Here is a 24656-nt window from a genome sequence, read left to right on the forward strand (position 1 = left end):
GCTGCCGGGCGGGATTCCAGCATGAGTAGTTTGTTTGCCGGGATCCTGCCCGGTGGCATTTTAACCGCATCCCATTTGCAGGTGTGATTCTCCTTCTGTTTTAGTTAACATTTATGGAACAATAACATGGAGAATAAGATAGATTTTTTAAGGTGAACGGATGATGACCTGTGCCAGGTTTCGCTGGTAGAAGTGAATGAGAATTGTTTTCCTCCGACATGATCTGTGCGCAGTGCGATATGTTTAACCAAAGAATGATTTTATATGAAATTATGGAACATGTGATTTTATTTTTTGCCTTTCACAGCATCCATACAACAACTAAAACATATATTCCGCCACTAATTGCTTATTTATAGATTAGGTTAAGTGCTGAGGAATTTGGACAAAGGGGGTCATTCCGAGTTGTTCGCTCGTTTGCCGATTTTCGCTATGCTGCGATTTGCTGTTAAATGCGCATGCGCATGGTACGCAGAGCGCATGCGCGTAGTTTTTTTACTAAAAACGTAGTAATTTTGCTGTTGCTCGAGCGCCGCTTTTCAGTCGCACTGCTGATCGGTGAGTGATTGACAGGAAGAGGGTGTTTCTGGGCGGCAACTCAGCGTTTTCCCGGCGTTTGCTAAAAAACGCAGGCGTGTCAGGGAAAAACACAGGAGTGTCTGGAGAAACGGGGGAGTGGCTGGCCGAACGCAGGGCGTGTTTGTGACGTCAAACCAGGAACTAAAAGGACTGAGCTGATCGCAATATGTGAGTAGGTCCGGAGCTACTCAGAAACTGCTAAGAAATATTTAGTAGCAATTCTGCTAATCTTTCGTTCGCAATTCTGCTAAGCTAAGATAAATTCCCAGAGGGCGGCGGCCTAGCGTGTGCAATGCTGCTAAAAGCAGCTAGCGAGCTGTCAAAGTCAGAAAAATATCTCTATGCACACTACCATATTTGCACCTCACACAGGTCCGTGCTGCGCATGCGTACGCTCTCCCGTGTGTGCGCATACTCACAGTCGCGGGCACCCGCAGGCGCACGGTATGCGTATTTACGGTAGAGTTTATGTGATCGTAGCGTGCGACTCAATCGTTACATATTTTCAGTAATAATGTATTTTGTAGATCATGGTCCCTTTGATAGATTCTGAAAGTTTAGTTAACATAGCATGTTCCTGAACAGAGAGATCCCTCTTTGTATTGTACGAAGGGTCTAACAGGGGTCATACAGTGGTGTTTGGTACCCATCGGAAGAGTATTTAAATAGCAATATTCCGGTGTTGGTTTGGAGCAGATTAATCGCTCGTGCGAATAGTTATGGACATAAGAAGTTTATGTCCATTTACTATTATTTGTTCTTATTTAGTCATGCGGCGGGAAACTCAGTATCCCACCCACCTGAACAGTTGGAAACAGTCACAACCCACCTGTATGAATCAACCTATGACCTTTTGTTATAGTGCGAAGTCGAATTCCTGTGTCCAATGAACAATAAGATTGTAGGGACCATTGAATTGCATTGTGTGTGGGGCATAAATAGGCAGGCCGACCATATCCAGTTCACTCCCTTCAACGGTTCTCATTGCTGATAATCGGGAGCTGGATATCGAGGCGCATGCGATCGTTTCCCCTTGTGCGTAAGTGTTTCTCCGCAACTATATTGATCTTCTTGTTATTGTGGGCCAATCTCTCTCAATTTCTCTCTCTCTCTCTCCTTCTCTCTCTCACTCATTTTCCCTTAAATTGTATTGTATTGTATTTCCTGTGTAGTTATCTGGTTAGGTAGTCTATGTTATATTGTAGTGTATGACTTGTATTGTGTTTAACTCTTTTGCAAGTATAGCATTCATAATATATATTTTAGGCGTTGGACCCTGAGCACGGTATCTGTGTGTTTCTTATAGTATTAAGTATTCTCAGAGCGTCGGTGACGCTCAAACAGCTTTTAAGGTAATAAGGTTATACTGTGTTGCATTTACTCTCTAACATTACACTAAGGTTTTACTGCACAATACACTGTTTATGGTTTAGATACAAAGGTTTAATATAGTGAGCGTCAGCTCCGCTGGTGATCTCCTCGTGGTCCCGAGCGTTCGCTACGCTATAGCGAATCATTACTTTAGTTAACAGCCAATAACGTGCCTGCCTGTGATCTCTTGGCCGTGAGTGAACGTGACGCTTGAGCGTCTCGATCACGACAAAGCGATTGTTACGCAACTAGCGTACCCTTACGGTACTTCATACGTAGATAGCGTACAGTGTTCTTAGACCTCATAAAGGGTATTATATACGATAAATATTTAGCTTTATCAGAGCGAACAACTTGGAATGAGGGCCAATGGGCCTTATTCAGTTTGTAACATGTGCAGAGAGAGTTAGATTTGGGTGGGGTGTGTTCAAACTAAAATCTAAATTGCAGTGTAAAAATTAAGCAGCCAGTATTTACCCTGCACAGAAACAATATCACCCACCCACATCTAACTCTCTCAACAAACCTGAATAACCCCCAATGACCGCAAAATAGCAATTTATCAGATGAAATCAGGAATTTGAGCTAGTGAGCATCCATCTGTCTTTTACCTCTGGTTCCGCTGTAAGCGAAGGACGTATAGAGACCTCCATCCAGAATCTGAGGCCCGAGGGGTTGGTAGAGCCTCATGAGGACATCTCTGTATTGCTCCAGGAGAGAAAGGATGTAAGTCTCAGATTCATAGCCTGTGGGGGGAACACAACCAGGTGACATAAGCAGGGCCGGAGCAAGGTTTCTCGGCACCCTAGGCAAAATATCTGCCTACTGCCCCTTCCCTCTACCCGACCTTCAGGTGAAAGGCATGCTGCTGCTCTGCCCCGCCCCAAGTCTGTTGCATGGCTGCTCTCTTCTACCTATCTCCCAAGTCTGTGTGTGCCTGCTGCTCCCACAAAACCCTCCGAACTCTTTTAAATGTCTGCTGTTCTATCCCCCCACAATCTGTGTGCATGCTGCCGCTCGTCGTCCCCCCCCCAGTATGCGTGGATGCCTGCTGCTCATCTCCGACCCCAATCCCCACCCCCAGACTGCTGCTTTTCCCCTCTTTCCTTATCAAATGCAGGCAGTGCACTGTGCAGCCACCTTACCTGCAAGCTGCGATGCAGAGTTGGGAATGAGTAGTCTGTGAAAGAGCCTGGAATGAAGAGCAGTGCTGCATGTCGGGTTCACTACGATATGCCGGCGGTGGGGCTCCCGGCGACCAGCATACCGGCGCCGGGAGCCCGACCGCCGGCTTACCGACAGTGTGGCGAGCGCAAATGAGCCCCTTGCGGGCTCGCTGCGCTCGCCACACTACGGGCACGGTGGCGCGCGTACACTATTTTATTCTCCCTCCAGGGGGGTCGTGGACCCCCACGAGGGAGAATAAGTGTCGGTATGCCGGCTGTCGGGATCCCGGCGCCTGTATACTGTGCGCCGGGATCCCGTCAGTCGGCATACTGAAGACCACCCCTGCATGTCACCCCCAACCATGACTCCAGAAGCTGTCAAAGTTACTGCCTGTGCTGGACTACGGGAGCTTGGCAGTCCCGGCTACTGTAAGATAGGGGATTGCGGCGGCTGTGAAAGGTAGGACCATGCTACCTTTTCGGGCAGCTGTAGCAGGCCGCCCCCTCAGGTTCCAGTGCCCCTAGGCAGCTGCCTAAAGCTGCCTAGTGGAAGCTTCGGCCCTGGACATGAGTGATATTACCTGTGGATAAAGACACTGACTGTGGTTTATTTCCACTGACAAACACCTGTACATGGTGTGAGGAACATAGGCCCTCATTCCGAGTTGTTCGCTCGGTAAAAATCTTCGCATCGCAGTGATTTTCCGCTTAATGCGCATGCGCAATGTCCGCACTGCGACTGCGCCAAGTAAATTTGCTATGTAGTTAGGAATTTTACTCACGGCTTTTTCATCGTTCTGACGATCGTAATGTGATTGACAGGAAATGGGTGTTACTGGGCGGAAACAGGCCGTTTTATGGGCGTGTGGGAAAAAACGCTACCGTTTCCGGAAAAAAACGCAGGAGTGGCCGGAGAAACGGAGGAGTGTCTGGGCGAACGCTGGGTGTGTTTGTGACGTCAAACCAGGAATGACCAGCACTGAACTGATCGCAGATGCCGAGTAAGTCTGGAGCTACTCAGAAACTGCTACGAGGTGTGTAATCGCAATATTGCGAATACATCGGTCGCAATTTTAAGATGCTAAGATTCACTCCCAGTAGGCGGCGGCTTAGCATGAGCAAATCTGCTAAAATCCGCTTGCGAGCGAACGACTCGGAATGAGGGCCATGGTGTGAGGAACATAGCTCACAGTGATACAAGCACAAGGGCTTTTTAGTAAATTGCTAATAGAAATATAACTGAAGTAAGAAAAATACTAAAGGACATGGAATTCTCAGTTAATAAATTGTAATCTCCACAAACTTTGTAGCTGCATTGTGGGGGTCATTCCGACCCGATCGCTCGCTGCAGTTTATCGCAGCGCAGCGATTGTGTCGGAACTGCGCATGTGCCGGTGCATGCCAGCTGTCGATGCCTAGCGATCGCCTCTGAGGCAGAGGCAGTCGCTGGGCGGGAGGAAGCTGGACGGCGTCGTTAAGCCGCTGTTTAGGGGGCACGGGCCGGACTGTTCGGAGGGGGGGAGGGGCCGCGGCGGCTGCCACACACAGTCGCTGTGACCCGGGGCAGGAGCTGCGCTGGCCGGGAGTTACTCCTGAGATGCAAAAGCATCGCCGCTGTGCGATGCTTTTGCATTTCTGCAGGGGGGAGGGGGGCCGGCACTGACATGCGGGGCGGACTAGCCCTGTGCTGGGCGTCCCCCCGCATGTGTGAGTGCCTGATCGTAGCTGTGCTACGATCATCTCGGAATGACCCCCTGTGTGTGGGATGCTGAGAGGGAGCTCCAATCTTTGTAACTGGTTCACTCACTCATGCAAACCACATTGTGTGTTGTGGATCTAAGGGTGGGTACACACTAGGCGATGTGCTCTATGAGTGACGTCGCCTAGTGTTTCCCCTCCCGGGCCGGGACACCCGACAGCAGGCATACACACTGTGCGATATCACACAGTGGGGGTCATTCAGACCGGATTGCTCGCTAGCTGTTTTTTGCAGTCCTGAGATCACATAGTCGCCGCCCACCAGGGAGTGTATTTTAGCTGTGCAAGTGTGCGATCGCATGTGCAGCTGTGCGGTACAAAAAACTTTGTGCAGTTTCTGAGTTGCCCAAGACTTACTGAGCCACTGCGATCACTTCAGCCTGTACGGGTCCGGAATTGACGTCAGACACCCGCCCTGCAAACACTTGGACATGTCTGCGTTTTTCCAAACACTCCCAGAAAATGGTCAGTTGCCACCCACAAACGCCTTCTTCCTGTCAATCTCCTTGCGATCGGCTGTGTGTATGGATTCTTCGTAAAACCCATCGCACAGCAACGATCCGTTTTGTACCCGTGCGACACGCCTGCGCTTTGTGGGGCATACGCATGTGCAGTTCTGACACGATCACAGCGCTGCAAAAACGCTAGCGAGCGATCAGGTCTGAATGACCCCCAGTGACGTCATGCCGCGGCCGGCAGGAGCATGCAGTTTTGGACGAGGAGTCCACACTGAGCTGCATGCATGGCCGACACCGAGGGTTGTTAACGACTCACGGGACCGTGCATCACCCGGCCGCAGCGGCATACACACTTAGCGATAAACTGAAGGGTCAAAATGAGCGATGTTGTTTAATTTATCGCTAAGTGTGTACCCACCTTAAGTCTGCACAGAGCAGATGGGGCTGGAGCCTTGGACCCCCTATTCTGTACAACTCTGCATTGGGCCCATCATGAGTAATCTACAACATAAGTTGGGCAGGAGGGCAAATAGACAGGGAGAGCTGTTAATTGAGTGTATTGTAGTAGGTAACATTTTCAGCTGCGGCACTTGCCCAGTATTGCCAAACCACAACATGGATAATGGAGAGTTGGTCATTATAAAATAGTCCTTAAAGGAGGATGAATTTATGGACATGACATCATCATGACTTCATCAGCTTCTTTTTACTAATTTCTAACAAATTTAAATGCTTGAGCGAGATTCAATTCTTTCCATACCCGTTCTGTTTCTGCCCTCGGGGGCATGGTATCATTATTTCTCTGACGTCCTAAGTGGATGCTGGGACTCCGTAAGGACCATGGGGATTAGCGGCTCCGCAGGAGACTGGGCACAACTAAAGAAAGCTTTAGGACTACCTGGTGTGCACTGGCTCCTCCCACTAAGACCCCCCTCCAGACCTCAGTTAGATTCTTGTGCCCGGCTGAGCTGGATGCACACTAGGGGCTCTCCTGAGCTCCTAGAAAGAAAGTATATTTAGGTTTTTTATTTTACAGTGAGATCTGCTGGCAACAGACTCACTGCAGCGAGGGACTAAGGGGAGAAGAAGCGAACCTACCTAACAGGTGGTAGTTTGGGCTTCTTAAGCTACTGGACACCATTAGCTCCAGAGGGATCGACCGCAGGACCCGACCTTGGTGTTCGTTCCCGGAGCCGCGCCGCCGCCCCCCTTACAGAGCCAGAAGCATGACGAGTCCGGAAAATCGGCGGCAGAAGACTTCGGTCTTCACCAAGGTAGCGCACAGCACTGCAGTTGTGCGCCATTGCTCCTCATGTACACCTCACACTCCGGTCACTGATGGGTGCAGGGCACTGGGGGGGGGGCGCCCTGAGGGCAATATATGACACCTTGGCTGGCAAATCTACATCATATATAGTCCTAGAGGCTATATAGATGTAAAATTACCCCTGCCAGTATTCCAGAAAAAGCGGGAGAAAGTCAGTTGAAAAAGGGGCGGGGCTTCTCCCTCAGCACACTGGCGCCATTTTCTCTTCACAGTGCAGCTGGAAGACAGCTCCCCAGGCTCTCCCCTGTAGTTTTCAGGCTCAAAGGGTTAAAAAGAGAGGGGGGGCACTAAATTTAGGCGCAATATATGTATACAAGCAGCTATATGGGGAAAAATCACTCAGTGATAGTGTTAATCCCTGCATTATATAGCGCTCCGGTGTGTGCTGGCATACTCTCTCTCTGTCTCCCCAAAGGACTTTGTGGGGTCCTGTCCTCAGTCAGAGCATTCCCTGTGTGTGTGCGGTGTGTCGGTACGGCTGTGTCGACATGTTGGATGAGGAAGGTTACGTGGAGGCGGAGCAGAGGCCGATAAATGGGATGTCGCCCCCTGTGGGGCCGACACCTGAGTGGATGGATAGGTGGAAGGTATTAACCGACAGTGTCAACTCCTTACATAAAAGGCTGGATAGCTGTGGGACAGCCGGCTTCTCAGCCCGCGCCTGACCAGGCGTCTCAAAGGCCATCAGGGTCTCCAAAAAAAAAACGCCCGTTACCTCAGATGGCAGACACAGATGTCGACACGGAGTCTGACTCCAGTGGCGACGAGGTTGAGACATATACACAATCCACTAGGAACATCCGTTACATGATCTCGGCAATGAAAAATGTGTTACGCATTTTCTGACATGAACCCAAGTACCACATAAAAGGGGTTTTATTTTGGGGGAGAAAAAGCAGCCAGTGTTTTGTTCCCCCGTCAGATGAATGAATGAAGTGTGTAAAGAAGCGTGGTTTCCCCCGATAAGAAACTGGTAATTTCTAAAAAGTTACGGATGGCGTACCCTTTCCCGCCAGAGGATAGGTCACGTTGGGAGATATCCCTTAGGGTGGATAAGGCGCTCACACGTTTGTCAAAAGGTGGCACTGCCGTCTTAGGATACGGCCACCTTGAAGGAACCTGCTGATAAAAAGCAGGAGGCGATCCTGAAGTCTGTATTTACACACTCAGGTTATATACTGAGACCTGCAATTGCCTCAGCATAAATAGGGCTGCTGCAGCGTGGTTTGATACCCTGTCAGATAATATTAATACGCTAAGACAGGGATAATATTTTGCTAACATTGAGCATATTTAAGACGTTGTCTTATATATAAAGGATGCACAGAGGGATATTTGCCGGCTGGCATCCAGAATTAATGCAATGTCCATTCTGCCAGGAGGGTATTAGAAACCCGGCAGTGGACAGGTGATGCTGCCTGTAAAAGGCACATGGAGATTCTGCCTTATAAGGGTGAGGAATTGTTTGGGGATGGTCTCTGAGACCTCGTATCCACAGCAACAGCTGGGAAGAAATTTTTTTATCTCAGGTTTCCTCACAGCCTAAGAAAGCACCGTATTTTCAGGTACAGTCCTTTCGGCTTATGAAAAGCAAGCGGGTCAAAGGCGCTTCCTTTCTGCACAGAGACAAGGGAACAAGGAAAAAAGCTGCACCAGCAGCCAGTTCCCAGGATCAAAAATCTTCCCCCGCTTCCTCTGAGTCCACCGCATGACGCTGGGGCTCCACAGGTGGAGACAGGTGCGGTAAGGGCGCGTCTCGGGAACTTCAGGGACCAGTGGGCTTGCCCACAGGTGGATCTCTAGGTTCTGCAAATAGTATCACAGGGATACAGGCTGGAGTTCGAGGCGACTCCCCCTCGCCGTTACCTCACATCAGCCTTGCCGGCTGCCCTCGGAGAAAGGTAGTACTGGCGGCAATTCACAAGCTGTACTTCCAGCAGGTGAAAGCAAGGTACCCCTCCTTCAACAAGGCCGGGGTTACTATTCCAAAATGTTGTGGTACCGAAACCAGACGGTTCGGTGAGACCCATTCTAAAATTGAATGCCTTGAACACTTATATACGAAGGTTCAAGTTCAAAATGGAATCGCTCAGGGCGATTATTGCAAGCCTGGAGAATTTCATGGTATCACTGGACATCAAGGATGATTACCTGCATGTCCCTATTTACCCTCTTCACCAGGAGTACCTCAATATTGTGGTACAGGATTGTCATTACCAATTCCAGACGTTGCCGTTGGTCTGTCCCCGGCACCGAGGTATTTACCAAGGTAATGGCCGAAATAATTATCCCGTACTTGGACGATCTCCTTATACAGGCGAGGTCCAGGGAGCAGTTGTTCGTCGGAGTAGCACTATCTCGGGAAGTGCTACAACAGCACGGCTGGATTCTGAATATTCCAAAGTCGCAGCTGGTTCCTACGACGCGTCTACTGTTCCTGGGTATGGTTCTGGACACAGAACAGGATAAAAAGGGTTTCTCCCGGAGGAGAAGTCCAAGGAGTTGTTGTCTCTAGACAGAGACCTCCTAATACGTATACAGGTGTCGGTGCATCAATGCACACGAGCCCTGGGAAAGATGGTAGCTTCTTACGAAGAAATTCCATTCGCCAGCTCCCATGCAAGGATTTTCCAGTGGGATCTGTTGGACAAGTGGTCCGGGTCGCATCTTCAGATGCATCGGCGGATAACCCTGTCTCCAAGGGTCAGGGTGTTGCTGTTGTGGTGGCTGCAGAGTGCTCATCTTCTAGGGGGCCGCAGATTCGGCATACAGGACTGGGTCCTGGTGACCACGGATGCCAGCCTTCGAGGCTGGGGGGCAGTCACACAGGGAAGGAACTTCCAAGGCTATGGAAAAGTCAGGAGACTTCCCTACACATAAATATTCTGGAACGGAGGGCCATTTACAATGCCCTAAGTCAGGCTAGACCCCTGCTTCAACACCGGCCGGTGCTGATCCAGTCAGACAACATCACGGCGGTCGCTCATGTAAACCGACAGGGCGGCACAAGAAGCAGGATGGCGATGGCAGAAGCCACAAGGATTCTCAGATGGGCGGAAAATCATGTGTTAGCACTGTCAGCAGTGTTCATTCCCGGAGTGGACAACTAAGAAACCTCCACCCGGGAGAGTGGGGACTTCATCCAGAAGTCTTCCAAATGATTGTACACCGTTGGGAAAGGCCACAGGTGGACATGATGGCGTCCCGCCTCAACTAAAAATTACAAAGATATTGCGCCAGGTCAAGGACCCTCAGACGATAGCTGTGGACGCTCTGGTAACACCGTGGGTGTACCAGTCGGTGTATGTGTTCCCTTCTCTGCCTCTCTTACCCAGGGTAATGAGAATAATAAGAAGGAGAGGAGTAAGAACTATACTCATTGTTCCGGGTTGGCCAAGAAGAGCTTGGTAACCAGAACTCAAAGAAATGATCTCAGAGGACCCATGGCCTCTGCCGCTCAGACAGGACCTGCTGCAGCAGGGGGCCTGTCTGTTCCAAGACGTACCGCGGCTGCGTTGACGGCATGGCGGTTGAACGCCGGATCCTGAAGGAAAAGGGAATTCCGGAGGAAGTTATCCCTTCGCTATTTAAAGCTAGGAAAGAAGTGAACGCAAACCATTATCACCGCATATGGCGGAAATATGTTGCGTACTGTGAGGCCAGGAAGGCCCCAAAGGAGAAATTTCAGCTAGGTCGATTTCTGCACTTCCTACAGTCAGAGGTGGCTATGGGCCTAAAATTGGGTTCCATTAAGGTCCAGATTTCGGCTCTATCGATTTTCTTCCAAAATTGAACTGGCTTCACTGCCTGAAGTTCAGACTTTTGTTAAGGGAGTGCTGCATAGTCAGCCCCTGTTTGTGCCTCCAGTGGCACCGTGGGATCTCAACGTGGTGTTGGATTTCCTGAAGTCGCATTGGGTTGAGCCACTTAAATCCGTGGAGCTATAATACCTCACGTGGAAAGTGGTCATTCTGTGGGCCTTGGCGTCGGCCAGGCGTGTATCAGAATTGGCGGCTTTGTCATACAAAAGCCCTTATCTGTATTTTATATGGATAAGGCGGAATTGAGGACTCGTTCCCAATTCCTTCCTAAGGTGGTATAATTTTTTAATGTGAACCAACCTATTGTGGTGCCTGCGGCTACTTGGGACTTGGAGGATTCCAAGTTACTGGATGTAGTCAGGGCCCTGAAAAGTATATGTTTCCAGGACAGCTGGAGTCAGGAAAACTGACTCGCTATTTCTCCTGTATGCACCCAACAAGCTAGGTGCTCCTGCTTCTAAGCAGACGATTGCTCGCTGGATCTGTAGCACGATTCAACTTGCACATTCTGCGGCTGGACTGCCGCACCCTAATTCTGTAAAAGCCCATTCCACGAGAAAAGTGGGCTCTTCTTGGGCGGCAGCCCGAGGGGTCTCGGCTTTACAACTTGCCGAGCTGTTACTTGGTCGGGTTAAAACATTTTTGTAAGAGTCTACAAGTTTGATACCCTGGCTGAGGAGGACTTAGAGTTTGCTCATTCGGTGCTGCAGAGTCATCCGCACTCTCCCGCCCGTTTGGGAGCTTTGGTATAATCCCCATGGTCCTTACGAAGTCCCAGCATCCACTTAGGACGTCAGAGAAAATAAGATTTTACTCACCGGTAAATCTATTTCTTGTAGTCCGTAGTGGATGCTGGGCGCCCATCCCAAGTGCGGATTGTCTGCAATACTTGTTTATAGTTATTGCCTAACTAAAGGGTTATTGTTGAGCCATCTGTTGAGAGGCTCAGTTATATTTCATACTGTTAACTGGGTATAGTATCACGAGTTATACGGTGTGATTGGTGTGGCTGGTATGAGTCTTACCCGGGATTCAAAATCCTTCCTTATTGTGTCAGCTCTTCCGGGCACAGTATCCTAACTGAGGTCTGGAGGGGGTCTTAGTGGGAGGAGCCAGTGCACACCAGGTAGTCCTAAAGCTTTCTTTAGTTGTGCCCAGTCTCCTGCGGAGCCGCTAATCCCCATGGTCCTTACGGAGGCCCAGCATCCACTACGGACTACGAGAAATAGATTTACCGGTGAGTAAAATCTTATTTCTCTGACGTCCTAGTGGATGCTGGGAACTCCGTAAGGACCATGGGGAATAGCGGGCTCCGAAGGAGGCTGGGCACTCTAGAAAGATCTTAGACTACCTGGTGTGCACTGGCTCCTCCCACTATGACCCTCCTCCAAGCCTCAGTTAAATTTCGTGCCCGGCCGAGGTTGGATGCACACTAGGGGCTCTCCTGAGCTCTTAGAAAGTTATAGTCTTAGAATTTGTTATTTTCAGTGAGTTCTGCTGGCAACAGGCTCACTGCAGCGAGGGACTAAGGGGAGAAGAAGCGAACTCGCCTGCTTGCAGCCGGATTGGGCTTCTTAGGCTACTGGACACCATTAGCTCCAGAGGGATCGACCGCAGGCCCAGCCTTGATGTTCGGTCCCGGAGCCGCGCCGCCGTCCCCCTTACAGAGCCAGAAGCAAGAAGATGGTCCGGAAAATCGGCGGCATGAAGACATCCTGTCTTCACCAAGGTAGCGCACAGCACTGCAGCTGTGCGCCATTGCTCCTCATACACACTTCACACTCCGGTCACTGAGGGTGCAGGGCGCTGGGGGGGGGCGCCCTGAGGCAGCAATAAAAACACCTTGGCTGGCTAAAATACCTCAATATATAGCCCCTGGGGCTATATATGAGGTAAATACCCCTGCCAGAATCCCATAAAAAGCGGGAGAATACGCCGCGAAAAAGGGGCGGAGCCTATCTCCTCAGCACACTGGCGCCATTTTTCCCTCACAGCTCGGCTGGAAGGAAGCTCCCTGGCTCTTCCCTGCAATTCTACAGTACAGTAAGAGGGAAAAGAGAGGGGGGGCATTAAAATTGGCACTGTATACAGTATATTATATTGAAAAGCAGCTATTAGGGACATAACTCAGTTAGTCCCTGTATATATATATAGCGCTCTGGTGTGTGCTGGCATACTCTTACTCTGTCCCCCCAAAGGGCTTTTGTGGGTCCTGTCCTCTGTTGGAGCATTCCCTGTGTGTGTGGAGTGTGTCGGTACGGCTGTGTCGACATGTTTGAGGAGGATAATGATGTGGAGGGGGAGCAAATGCCTTTAGCAGGGATGTCACCCCCTGGGGGTCAGACACCTGAGTGGATGGTATTATGGCAGGAAATGAGTGCACGTATAGACTCCTTACATAAAAAATTTGACGACATGCCGACTGTGGGACAGCCGAGTCTTCAGCTCGTGTCTGTCCAGGTGTCTCAAAAGTCATCAGGGGCTCTGAAACGCCCGCTATCTCAGGTGGCACAAGTAGATGTCGACACGGATACTGACACCAGTGTCGACGACGATGAGTCAAATTTAATGCCCGTTAAGGCCATTCACTGCATGATTGAGGCAATGAAAGAGGTGTTAAATATTTCTGATTTACATCCAGGTACCACAAAAAAGGGTATTATGTTTGGGGAGAAAAAACTACCTGTAGTTTTTCCCCCGTCAGATGAATTAAATGAAGTGTGTGAAGAAGCGTGGGCTTCCCCTGATAAGAAATTGGTAATTCCTAAGAAGCTACTAATGGCGTTCCCTTTCCCGCCAGAGGATAGGTTACGTTGGGAAACACCCCCGAAGGTGGATAAAGCGCTCACACGTTTGTCTAAAAAGGTGGCACTACCGTCCCAGGATACGGCCGCCCTTAAGGAACCTGTTGATAGAAAGCAGGAGGCGATCCTGAAGTCTGTATATACACACTCAGGCATTATACTCAGACCAGCTATTGCGTCAGCATGGATGTGCAGTGCTGCCGCTGCGTGGTCAGATAAACTGTCAGAAGATATTGACACGTTAGACAGAGACACGATCCTGCTAACAATTGACCATATCAAAGACTCAGTCTTATACATGAGAGATGCACAGAGGGAAATCTGCCGGCTGGCATCTAAAGTAAGTGCATTATCCATCTCTGCTAGGAGATGCTTATGGACTCGCCAGTGGACTGGAGATGCAGATTCCAAAAGGCACATGGAAGTTTTGCCTTATAAGGGGGAGGAATTATTTGGGGATGGTCTCTCCGACCTAGTTTCCACAGCAACGTCTGGGAAGTCAGCATTTTTACCCCATGTCCCCTCACAGCCTAAGAAGGCGCCATTTTATCAGGTTCAGTCCTTTCGGTCCCAGAAAAACAAGCGGGGAAAAGGAGGGTCTTTTCTGTCAAGAGGCAGGGGAAAAAGGCTGCAGCAAACAGCAGGTTCCCAGGAACAAAAGTCCTCCCCCGCTTCCTCTTCCAAGTCCGCCGCATGACGGTGGGGCTTCACAGGCGGAGCCAGGTACGGTGGGGGCCCGCCTCAGGAATTTCAGCGATCAGTGGGCTCGCTCACAGGTGGATCCCTGGATCCTTCAAATAGTATCTCAGGGATACAGGCTGGAATTCGAGGCGACTCCACCCCGCCGTTTCCTAAAATCCGCCTTGCCGATTGCTCCCTCAGACAGGGAGGCGGTGCTAGCAGCGATTCACAAGCTGTATTCCCAGCAGGTGATAATCAAGGTACCCCTACTTCAACAAGGCCGGGGTTACTATTCCACACTGTTTGTGGTGCCGAAACCGGACGGTTCGGTGAGACCCATTTTAAATTTGAAATCCTTGAACACACATAAAAAAATTCAAGTTCAAGATGGAATCGCTCAGGGCGGTTATTGCAAGCCTGGACGAGGGGGATTACATGGTATCCCTGGACATCAAGGATGCTTACCTGCATGTCCCCATTTACAATTCTCACCAGGAGTACCTCAGATTTGTGGTACAGGATTGCCATTACCAATTCCAGACGCTGCCGTTTGGACTCTCCACGGCACCGAGGGTATTCACCAAGGTTATGGCGGAAATGATGATACTCCTTCGAAAAAAGGGAGTTTTAATTATCCCATACTTGGACGATCTCCTAATAAAGGCACGATCCAAGGAACAGTTGTTAGTGGGAGTAGCACTATCTCAGGAAGTGCTGAGCCAGCACGGTTGGATTCTGAATATCCCAAAGTCACAGCTGGTCCCCACGACACGTCTAATGTTCCTGGAAATGATTCTGGACACGGCCCAGAAAAAAGTGTTTCTCCCGGAGGAGAAAGCCAGGGAGTTGTCTTCTCTAGTCAGAGACCTCCTAAAACCAAAACAGGTATCGGTGCATCACTGCACGCGGGTCCTGGGAAAGATGGTAGCTTCTTACGAAGCAATTCCATTCGGCAGGTTCCATGCCAGAATTTTTCAGTGGGACCTGTTGGACAAGTGGTCCGGATCGCATCTTCAGATGCATCGTTTAATAACCCTGTCTCCACGAACCAGGGTGTCTCTTCTGTGGTGGCTGCACAGTGCTCATCTTCTGGAGGGCCGCAGATTCGGCATACAGGACTGGGTCCTGGTGACCACGGATGCCAGCCTACGAGGCTGGGGGGCAGTCACAAAGGGAAGAAATTTCCAAGGACTATGGTCAAGTCAGGAGACTGCCCTTCACATAAATATTCTGGAACTAAGGGCCATTTACAATGCCCTAAGTCAAGCAAAATCCCTGCTCCTACACCAGCCGGTGCTGATCCAGTCAGACAACATCACGGCAGTCGCCCATGTGAATCGACAGGGCGGCACAAGAAGCAGGACGGCGATGGCAGAAGCCACAAAAATTCTCCGATGGGCGGAGAATCATGTACTAGCACTGTCAGCAGTGTTCATCCCGGGAGTGGACAACTGGGAAGCAGACTTTCTCAGCAGGCACGACCTCCACCCGGGAGAGTGGGGACTTCATCCAGAAGTCTTCCAAATGATTGTAAATCAATGGGGTCGTCCACAGGTGGACATGATGGCGTCCCGCCTAAACAAAAAACTAGAGAAGTATTGCGCCAGGTCAAGAGACCCTCAGGCGATAGCTGTGGACGCTCTAGTGACACCGTGGGTGTACCGGTCAGTTTATGTGTTCCCTCCTCTACCTCTCATACCAAAAGGTATTGAGAATAATAAGAAAGCGAGGAGTAAACACAATTCTCGTGGTTCCGGATTGGCCGAGAAAAGCGTGGTACCCGGAACTTCAAGAGATGATCTCAGAGGACCCATGGTCTCTGCCGCTCAGACAGGACCTGCTGCAGCAGGGCCCCTGTCTGTTCCAAGACTTACCGCGGCTGCTTTTGACGGCATGGCGGTTGAACGCCGGATCCTGAAGGAAAAGGGCATTCCGGAGGAAGTCATTCCTACACTTATTAAAGCCAGGAAAGAGGTCACAGCAACTCATTATCACCGCATATGGCGGAGGTATGTTGCATGGTGTGAGGCCGAAAAGGCCCCAACGGAGGAATTTCAACTAGGTCGATTTCTGCATTTCCTGCAAGCAGGAGTGAATATGGGCCTAAAACTGGGCTCCATTAAGGTACAGATCTCGGCTCTGTCAATTTTCTTTCAAAAAGATCTAGCTTCAGTACCTGAAGTTCAGACATTTGTGAAAGGAGTGCTGCATATTCAGCCCCCATTTGTGCCTCCTGTGGCACCTTGGGATCTCAACGTGATGTTGAGTTTCTTAAAATCACATTGGTTTGAGCCACTAAAAACCGTGGATCTGAAATATCTCACGTGGAAAGTGGTCATGTTATTGGCCTTGGCTTCAGCCAGGCGAGTGTCAGAGTTGGCGGCTTTATCATGTAAAAGCCCTTATCTGATTTTCCATATGGATAGGGCAGAATTGAGGACTCGTCCCCAGTTTCTCCCTAAGGTGGTGTCAGCGTTTCACCTGAACCAGCCTATTGTGGTGCCTGCGGCTACTAAGGATTTGGAGGACTCCAAGTTGCTAGACGTTGTCAGGGCCCTGAAAATATATGTTTCCAGGACGGCTGGAGTCAGAAAATCTGACTCGCTGTTTATCCTGTATGCACCCAACAAGCTGGGTGCTCCTGCTTCTAAGCAGACTATTGCTCGTTGGATTTGTAGTACAATTCAGCTTGCACATACTGTGGCAGGCCTGCCACAGCCAAAATCTGTCAATGCCCATTCCACAAGGAAGGTGGGCTCATCTTGGGCGGCTGCCCGAGGGGTCTCGGCTTTACAACTTTGCCGAGCTGCTACTTGGTCAGGGGCAAACACGTTTGCAAAATTCTATAAATTTGATACCCTGGCTGAGGAGGACCTGGAGTTCTCTCATTCGGTGCTGCAGAGTCATCCGCACTCTCCCGCCCGTTTGGGAGCTTTGGTATAATCCCCATGGTCCTTACGGAGTTCCCAGCATCCACTAGGACGTCAGAGAAAATAAGAATTTACTCACCGGTAATTCTATTTCTCGTAGTCCGTAGTGGATGCTGGGCGCCCATCCCAAGTGCGGTTTATCTGCAATACTTGTACATAGTTATTGTTAACTAAATCGGGTTATTGTCGAGCCATCTGTTGAGAGGCTCTATTGTTTCATACTGTTAACTGTGTTTCATATCACGAGTTGTACGGTGTGATTGGTGTGGCTGGTATGAGTCTTACCCGGGATTCAAAATCCTTCCTTATTGTGTACGCTCGTCCGGGCACAGTACCTAACTGAGGCTTGGAGGAGGGTCATAGTGGGAGGAGCCAGTGCACACCAGGTAGTCTAAGATCTTTCTAGAGTGCCCAGCCTCCTTCGGAGCCCGCTATTCCCCATGGTCCTTACGGAGTTCCCAGCATCCACTACGGACTACGAGAAATAGAATTACCGGTGAGTAAATTCTTATTTTTCAGCTTGTTACCCTTGGCATAGCAAGGCACCCGACCCTTTACACAGCTAAACCTGATTACTATGGGCGTGATATGCATGATAACGAAGATCATTTTAGACAGGAGATTGGGCGTGATATATCATTTGAATTCCACCCTTTGAGTGAGAGTTAAAATAAAGAAATAACCACCAAAACAAGATAATGGATTTGCATACAAAAACAAAACACAGGTCCGCTCTTTAATCTCTACTTGTTATACCCGTATATTTCACAGTAGATTGTGCATTATGGTATTGTCTGGAGCATGATGTCACCTGAAGCTGCCGGTGTACTGTAAACCCGATTAGGGAGTCTGCGTATCAGCCCTGCGGATCTCTCTGCCAGGACGCTGTGGGAGATGAGCTGGTGGGGTGCCACAGAAGAGTAACTGGTGGACAGTGCAGCGCTGTTGGTCTGGCGGCTGTACCCACGAATGCCATAGCGACTGACTGGTTGTGGATCTTCCAGGGGACGGAGCAGTAACTTTGCTAATTGATATTCCAGAAAGAGAGGAGACCTAAGACATTAATAAGAGAATTAAATTAAAGTCCTTATATTACTGATCATCAAACATTTGGTGTTCTTCCTCATGGTCCTCAAGGCACACCAACAGTGCAGGTTTTAGTGATATCGAGGCTGCAGCACAGATGGTTAAATCAAAATAACTGAGCTACTAATTAAGTCACCTGTGCTGAATCCTGGATATCACTAAAACCTGCACTGTTAGTGTGCCTTGAGGACCGTGGTTGGGAATGCCTGAAATAGACTTTAATGTTCTCCTATATTATATAAGGTTTAAGACTGCACTACCAGCCTAGAACTAATTAGCCCCTTCTCTTCCCTAGAATCCTCAGGGGCTGATCCATGCAGCTGGTTCTCCCAGGTTTATGTGACACCTCAGAGGAGGGTGTGAGGCGGAGGCCCAATGAGAACCTAGTGTCAAGGACATTGTCGCTTCTCATTGGTTCTCCTGCTCACAAACCCCTCCCACAGCCTTTAAATGTGGCAATCAAAAATGTTCACATTGTAAGGTGGCGATGGAGCTTTAATGCACTTATTATATATTTTGTTTTGACCAGTTTGGTGGATAATTGTATGTGTGGAAGGCCAATACAGCTGATTGTCCTGGATCACAGAAATTTGCTCAATCAAATTGTAATTGATGAACCAGGTATAAAATTTGTGTTCGTAACATGGACCCCAGTCCACTAAGCTTAAGCCTAGAACTGTCCATCTTAACCATTAACCACGTCTCCAAATAAAGACCAGCTTAGAACACTGAGGACTGTGTGATCAGGAGTGGGAGTGTAATTGTGTATTTATTACTCACTTTCTAAACAATGACAGTCTCTCTTGTTTGAGCCAGTACAGAGTCCTCTCCCGTTGTAGGTCGTTGGCCCCATACCCCGGGGCATTGACCTGTATGACCCCATCCAGCTCTCGAACATTTCCAATCAGTCGGTCATAGAATAGCCTTACCGGAAATGCCTGGGAGAGACACAGTAATATGAAGACTGTCTTAGATGCTGTTTAAAAATATAGCGCTCTTTCTTTATAAACCCAGATTAACACAGCGATCTAAACTGATGGTGAAAGTAGGGTGGGATAATATTAGTGATGTGCACCGGACATTTTTCGGGTTTTGTGTTTTGGTTTCGGTTCCGCGGCCGTGTTTTGGATTCGGACGCGTTTTGGCAAAACCTCACCAAAAATTTTTTGTCGGATTCGGGTGTGTTTTGGATTCGGGTGTTTTTTTCAAAAAACCCTAAAAAACAGCTTAAATCATAGAATTTGGGGGTCATTTTGATCCCATAGTATTATTAACCTCAATAACCATAATTTCCACTCATTTCCAGTCTATACTGAACACCTCACACCTCACAATATTATTTTTAGTCCTAAAATTTGCACCGAGGTCGCTGGATGGCTAAGCTAAGCGACACAAGTGGCCGACACAAACACCTGGCCCATCTAGGAGTGGCACTGCAGTGTCAGGCAGGATGGCACTTCCAAAAAATATTCCCCAAACAGCACATGATGCAAAGAAAAAAAGAGGCGCAATGAGGTAGCTGGATGGCTAAGCTAAGCGACCCAAGTGGCCGGCACAAACACCTGGCCCATCTTGGAGTGGAACTGCAGTGTCAGACAGGATGGCACTTAAAAAATAGTCCCCAAACAGCACATGATGCAAAGAAAAAAAGAGGTGCACCAAGGTCGCTGGATGGCGAAGCTAAGCGACCCAAGTGGTCGGCCTCCCTCCACATTTTTGTTCTCCATCTTTTAATGTGTGTAATTATATGCCAGTAATATATCAATAGCAATGGCCTACTGTACCGTACTGCTATATATATATATATATATATATATATATATATACTGGTGGTCAGCAAAATTCTGCACTGTCCTCCTACTATATACTGCGCACAACTACAATGCAGCACAGGTATGGATAGTATACTTGATGACACAGAGGTAGAGCAATGGACTACTGTACCGTACTGCTATATATATATATATAAATATATATACTGGTGGTCAGCAAAATTCTGCACTGTCCTCCTACTATATACTGCGCACAACTACAATGCAGCACAGGTATGGATAGTATACTTGATGACACAGAGGTAGAGCAATGGACTACTGTACCGTACTGCTATATATATATATATATATATACTGGTGGTCAGCAAAATTCTGCACTGTCCTCCTACTATATACTGTCCACAACTACAATGCAGCACAGATATGGATAGTATACTTGACGACACAGATAGAGCAATGGCCTACTGTACCGTACTGCTATATATATATATATATATATATATATATATATATATAATATATACTGGTGGTCAGCAAAATTCTGCACTGTCTTTCTACAATGCAGCACAGATATGGAGCGTTTTCAGGCAGAGAACGTAGATATTTGCAGCACACTGAGCACAGATATTAGCAGCACACTGAGCACAGATATTTGCAGCACACTGAGCACAGATATTTGCAGCACACTGAACAGTGAACATAGAAACAGAGAGAACGCAGCCACGTCCTCTCGCTATCATCTCCAAAGCACAGTGAAAATGGTGGCGACGCGCGGCTCCTTATATAGAATACAAATCTCGCGAGAATACGACATTGGGATGATGACGTTCGGGCGCGCTCGGGTTAACCAAGCAAGGTGGGAAGATCCGAGGCTGTCTCGGAGCCGTGTAAAATAGGTGAAGTTCGGGGGGGTTCGGATCTCGAGGAACCGAACCCGCTCATCTCTAAGCAGAACACAAGAGGTTCATTATAACAATATAATAAAGAGTAATATTATTGCTAGGGATGAGCGGGTTCGGTTTCCTGAGAACCGAACCCCACCGAACATCATGTCCCGAGCACGAATCCCAGACTCGGTAACCAGAACGAGGCAAAACGTCATCATCCCGCTCTCGGATTCTCGCTGGTTGGATTCCATATAAGGAGCCGCGCGTCACCGCCATTTTCACTCCAGACCTGGAAAGTGTAGCGCGAGGACGTGTCTCCGCAGTGTCTGTGCAGGAAAATGGTGTGGCACGTGGGGTGGCGACCTGCTCTTTTGTGTCATTCCAGTGCTGTCTACTGCTCCATCAGTCCAGTGGTGGTGTCTTGCGCGGCATTATTGCGAGTAACACAGAATACTCGTATGGGAGCTGCTATTTTCTAAAAAAGTAGACCGATAAGATCAGCATTATTTGGTTTGTTTCATTTTGTTATATTTCTCTATCGTCCTAAGTGGATGCTGGGGTTCCTGAAAGGACCATGGGGAATAGCGGCTCCGCAGGAGACAGGGCACAAAAAAGTAAAGCTTTACTAGGTCAGGTGGTGTGCACTGGCTCCTCCCCCTATGACCCTCCTCCAGACTCCAGTTAGATTTTGTGCCCGAACGAGAAGGGTGCAATCTAGGTGGCTCTCCTAAAGAGCTGCTTAGAGAAAGTTTAGTTTAGGTTTTTTTCTTTACAGTGAGTCCTGCTGGCAACAGGATCACTGCAACGTGGGACTTAGGGGGAAAGTAGTAAACTCACCTGCATGCAGAGTGGATTTGCTGCTTGGCTACTGGACACCATTAGCTCCAGAGGGATCGAACACAGGCCCAGCCGTGGAGTCCGGTCCCGGAGCCGCGCCGCCGACCCCCTTGCAGATGCTGAAGCGTGAAGAGGTCCGGAAACCGGCGGCTGAAGACTCCTCAGTCTTCATAAGGTAGCGCACAGCACTGCAGCTGTGCGCCATTTTCCTCTCAGCACACTTCACTGGGCAGTCACTGAGGGTGCAGAGCGCTGGGGGGGGGCGCTCTGAGAGGCAAATATAAACCTTATACAAGGCTAAAAATACCTCACATATAGCCCATAGGGGCTATATGGAGATATTTAACCCCTACCTGACTGGAAAAATAGCGGGAGAAGAACCCGCCGAAAAAGGGGCGGGGCCTATCTCCTCAGCACACGGCGCCATTTTCTGTCACAGCTCCGCTGGTCAGAACGGCTCCCAGGTCTCTCCCCTGCACTACAGAAACAGGGTAAAACAGAGAGGGGGGGCACATTAATGGCTATATATATATATATATTAAAGCAGCTATAAGGGAGCACTTAATATAAGGATATCCCTTGTATATATAGCGCTTTGTGGTGTGTGCTGGCAGACTCTCCCTCTGTCTCCCCAAAAGGGCTAGTGGGTCCTGTCTTCATTAGAGCATTCCCTGTGAGTTTGCGGTGTGTGTCGGTACGTGGTGTCGACATGTATGAGGACGATATTGGTGTGGAGGCGGAGCAATTGCCAAATATGCAGATGTCACCCCCCAGGGGGTCGACACCAGAATGGATGCCTTTATTTGTGGAATTACGTGATGGTTTATCTTCCCTTAAACAGTCAGTTGAGGACATGAGGCGGCCGGACAATCAATTAATGCCTGTCCAGGCGCCTCAAACACCGTCAGGGGCTGTAAAACGCCCTTTGCCTCAGTCGGTCGACACAGACCCAGACACGGGCACTGATTCCAGTGACGACGGTAGAAATTCAAACGTATTTTCCAGTAGGGCCACACGTTATATGATTTTGGCAATGAAGGAGACGTTACATTTAGCTGATACTACAGATACCGTAAAACAGGGTATTATGTATGGTGTGAAAAAACTACAAACAGTTTTTCCTGAATCAGAAGAATTAAATGACGTGTGTGATGAAGCGTGGGTTGCTCCTGATAAAAAGTTGATAATTTCAAAAAAGTTATTGGCATTATACCCTTTCCCGCCAGAGGTTAGGGCGCGCTGGGAAACACCCCCTAAGGTGGACAAGGCGCTCACACGCTTATCCAAACAAGTGGCGTTACCCTCTCCTGAGACGGCCGCACTTAAGGATCCATCAGATAGAAAGATGGAAGTTATTCAAAAGAATATATACACACATGCAGGTGTTATACTACGACCAGCTATAGCAACTGCCTGGATGTGCAGTGCTGGAGTAGTTTGGTCAGAATCCCTGATTGAAAATATTGATACCCTAGATAGGGACAATGTTTTACTGTCGTTAGAACAAATAAAGGATGCATTTATCTATATGCGTGATGCACAGAGGGATATTTGCACACTGGCATCTCGGGTGAGTGCTATGTCCATTTCAGCCAGAAGAGCCTTATGGACACGACAGTGGACAGGCGATGCGGATTCAAAACGTCACATGGAGGTTTTGCCGTATAAAGGGGAGGAGTTATTTGGAGTTGGTCTATCAGACTTGGTGGCCACGGCTACTGCCGGGAAATCCACTTTTTTACCTCAAGTCACTCCCCAACAGAGAAAGGCACCGACCTTTCAACCGCAGCCTTTTCGCTCCTACAAAAATAAGAGAGCAAAGGGCTTGTCGTACCTGCCACGAGGCAGAGGAAGAGGGAAGAGACACCAACAGGCAGCTCCTTCCCAGGAACAGAAGCCCTCCCCGGCTCCTGCAAAAACCTCAGCATGACGCTGGGGCCTCTCAAGCGGACTCGGGGACAGTGGGGGGCCGTCTCAAAAATTACAGCGCGCAGTGGGCTCACTCGCAGGTAGACCCCTGGATCCTGCAGATAATATCTCAGGGGTACAGGTTGGAATTAGAGACGGATCCTCCTCATCGTTTCCTGAAGTCTGCCTTACCAACCGTCTCTTCCGAAAGGGAGAGGGTGTTGGAAGCCATTCACAAGCTGTACGCTCAGCAGGTGATAGTCAAAGTACCCCTATTACAACAAGGAAAGGGGTATTATTCCACTCTATTTGTGGTACCGAAGCCGGATGGCTCGGTAAGGCCTATTCTAAATCTGAAGTCCTTGAACCTCTACATAAAAAAGTTCAAGTTCAAGATGGAGTCACTCAGAGCAGTGATAGCGAACCTGGAAGAAGGGGACTTTATGGTATCCTTGGACATCAAGGATGCGTATCTACACGTTCCGATTTACCCCGCACACCAGGGGTACCTCAGGTTCATTGTTCAAAACTGTCACTATCAGTTTCAGACGCTGCCGTTCGGATTGTCCACGGCGCCTCGGGTCTTTACCAAGGTAATGGCCGAGATGATGATTCTTCTTCGAAGAAAAGGCGTATTAGTTATCCCATACTTGGACGATCTCCTAATAAGGGCAAGGTCCAGAGAACAGCTGGAGACAGCTTTAGCACTATCTCAAGAGGTGCTAAGACAACACGGGTGGATTCTGAATATTCCAAAATCCCATTTAATCCCGACAACTCGTCTGCTGTTCCTAGGAATGATTCTGGACACGGTTCAGAAAAAGGTTTTCCTTCCAGAGGAAAAAGCCAAGGAGTTATCCGATCTGGTCAGGAACCTCCTAAAACCAGGAAAAGTGTCAGTACATCAATGCACAAGAGTCCTGGGAAAAATGGTGGCTTCTTACGAAGCAATTCCATTCGGCAGATTCCATGCAAGAATATTCCAAAGGGATCTGTTGGACAAATGGTCAGGGTCGCATCTGCAGATGCACCTGCGAATAACCCTGTCACCAAAGACAAGGGTGTCACTTCTGTGGTGGTTGCAGAAGGCTCACCTATTAGAAGGCCGCAGATTCGGCATTCAGGATTGGATCCTGGTGACCACGGACGCCAGCCTGAGAGGCTGGGGAGCAGTCACACAAGGAAGAAACTTCCAGGGAGTATGGACGAGTCTGGAAAAGTCTCTTCACATAAACATTCTGGAACTAAGAGCAATCTACAATGCTCTAAGC

At 49.0% G+C, this 24656-nt stretch overlaps 1 protein-coding gene across 5 annotated transcripts in view; it reads right to left on the bottom strand.

Moving 5' to 3' along the window:
• Positions 1-24656, bottom strand: part of LOC134910619 (uncharacterized) — a 183417-nt gene that overhangs the window by 47755 nt on the left and 111006 nt on the right. For all 5 annotated transcript variants that reach the window (XR_010176247.1, XM_063918875.1, XM_063918876.1 and 2 more), the window contains 3 exons: positions 18762-18919; positions 17707-17948; positions 2562-2696 (listed from right to left, as the gene is read on the bottom strand). Coding sequence is in view for 4 of the 5 variants with exons in the window: in XM_063918875.1 (XP_063774945.1) it covers positions 2562-2696; positions 17707-17948; positions 18762-18919 (535 nt within the window). In the remaining variant the exon portion in view is untranslated. The remainder of the gene's footprint in view (positions 1-2561; positions 2697-17706; positions 17949-18761; positions 18920-24656) is intronic.

This window comes from Pseudophryne corroboree, chromosome 4 (genome assembly GCF_028390025.1).
Source record: "Pseudophryne corroboree isolate aPseCor3 chromosome 4, aPseCor3.hap2, whole genome shotgun sequence".
Lineage (NCBI taxonomy): Eukaryota > Metazoa > Chordata > Amphibia > Anura > Myobatrachidae > Pseudophryne > Pseudophryne corroboree.